The sequence below is a fragment of the Orycteropus afer genome, unplaced genomic scaffold (assembly GCF_000298275.1).
Source record: "Orycteropus afer afer isolate SDZICR_OR568_19922 unplaced genomic scaffold, OryAfe1.0 scaffold00040, whole genome shotgun sequence".
NCBI classification, from domain to species: Eukaryota; Metazoa; Chordata; class Mammalia; order Tubulidentata; family Orycteropodidae; genus Orycteropus; species Orycteropus afer.
In genome coordinates, this window is record NW_006921627.1 from 14,947,035 (window position 1) to 14,948,262 (window position 1,228).

At 34.1% G+C, this 1,228-nt stretch overlaps 1 protein-coding gene across 1 annotated transcript in view; it reads right to left on the bottom strand.

Annotated features, from left to right (window-relative positions):
* The window catches only part of LOC103193917 (ovostatin homolog 2-like), a 68,811-nt gene that overhangs the window by 7,669 nt on the left and 59,914 nt on the right, over nucleotides 1–1,228 (bottom strand). Inside the window, 1 exon segment of the mRNA XM_007937220.1 lies at nucleotides 927–995. Within this exon segment, the coding sequence (XP_007935411.1) occupies nucleotides 927–995 (69 nt within the window).

Here is a 1,228-nt window from a genome sequence, read left to right on the forward strand (position 1 = left end):
ACAACTCTTGCTAATTCAACTTTTTACAGGTGTTCAACTTATTGACAGCAATTACAATAACTGGCTGTGCAATCCTACCCTTAATTAATGCAATATTTCCATCACTGTTAATTCTTCCTTTTCCTGTTCCTCCCAGCTCTGGTAGACACTAATAAACTTTGTTCTCTGTATGTTTGCCTTTTCTTGTCTTTCCATGTAAGTGAGACTATACAATATTTGTCCTTTTGTGATTGATTTATTTTCAGACAGCATAATGTCTTCCATCTGTCTTGTAGCATGTATCAAGACCATTTCTCTTACTGCTTGAGTAGTATTCAATTGTATGTGTATACTCTATGTTGTTTATCCATTCATCTATCGATGGGCATTTAGCTTGTTTTCCCCTTTTGGGTGTTGTAAATAGTGCTGGAATGAACATTGGTTTAAAAGTTTCAGTTTGAGTCTCTGCTTTCAGGTCTTTGGGGTGTATACATATGAGTAGAATTGCTAGGTCATATGGTAGTTCTATTTTTAGTTTTTTGAGGAACTGCCACATTTGTTTTCTACACCAGCTGTACCATTTGGCATTCCCATCAGCAATGGGTAACTGTTCCAATTTCCCCACAGTTCACCAACATTTGTTCTTTTCTTTTTAAAAAAATCATAGCCATCTTAGTGAGAGTGAAATGATATCTCATTGTGAATTTGATTTGGAAATGATAGCTAATGATATTGAGCATCTTTTCATGGGTTTGGTGGCTATTCGAATGTTTTCTTTGGTGAAATGTCTATTTAAGTCCTTTGCCAATTTAATGATTACGTTAGTGATCCTTAATTTTTTACCTATCCTAAATTCTATCGGATATATCTGTAAGAAATATAAGCACCCAATGATGCTCAGAAGGAAAAAATAAAAACATGAAAGCAAAAACTATTTCTGAACTTACATTACCCAAGTAGAAAAGAACATGGCCATTCTGGACTTCAGTCTTCATCACTTGGCCATTGTTTTCAAGCTTTGAAGAAATTGATAGAGTGATAGAGAGAGATATTAGAATTAATGGAGTACTATTCCAGAATTGAATGTTTCATGCTTTTTTATTTAATCAGTTTTCAAGAATATATTTTATGGCATGATCCCATAGTATCATGATATTTTGATAAGCACAAATGGAAACTAAATAAAGAAATATATTATGCACGGGAGCTCTGGTAGCATAGTGCCTAAGGCACTTGACTGCTAACCAGA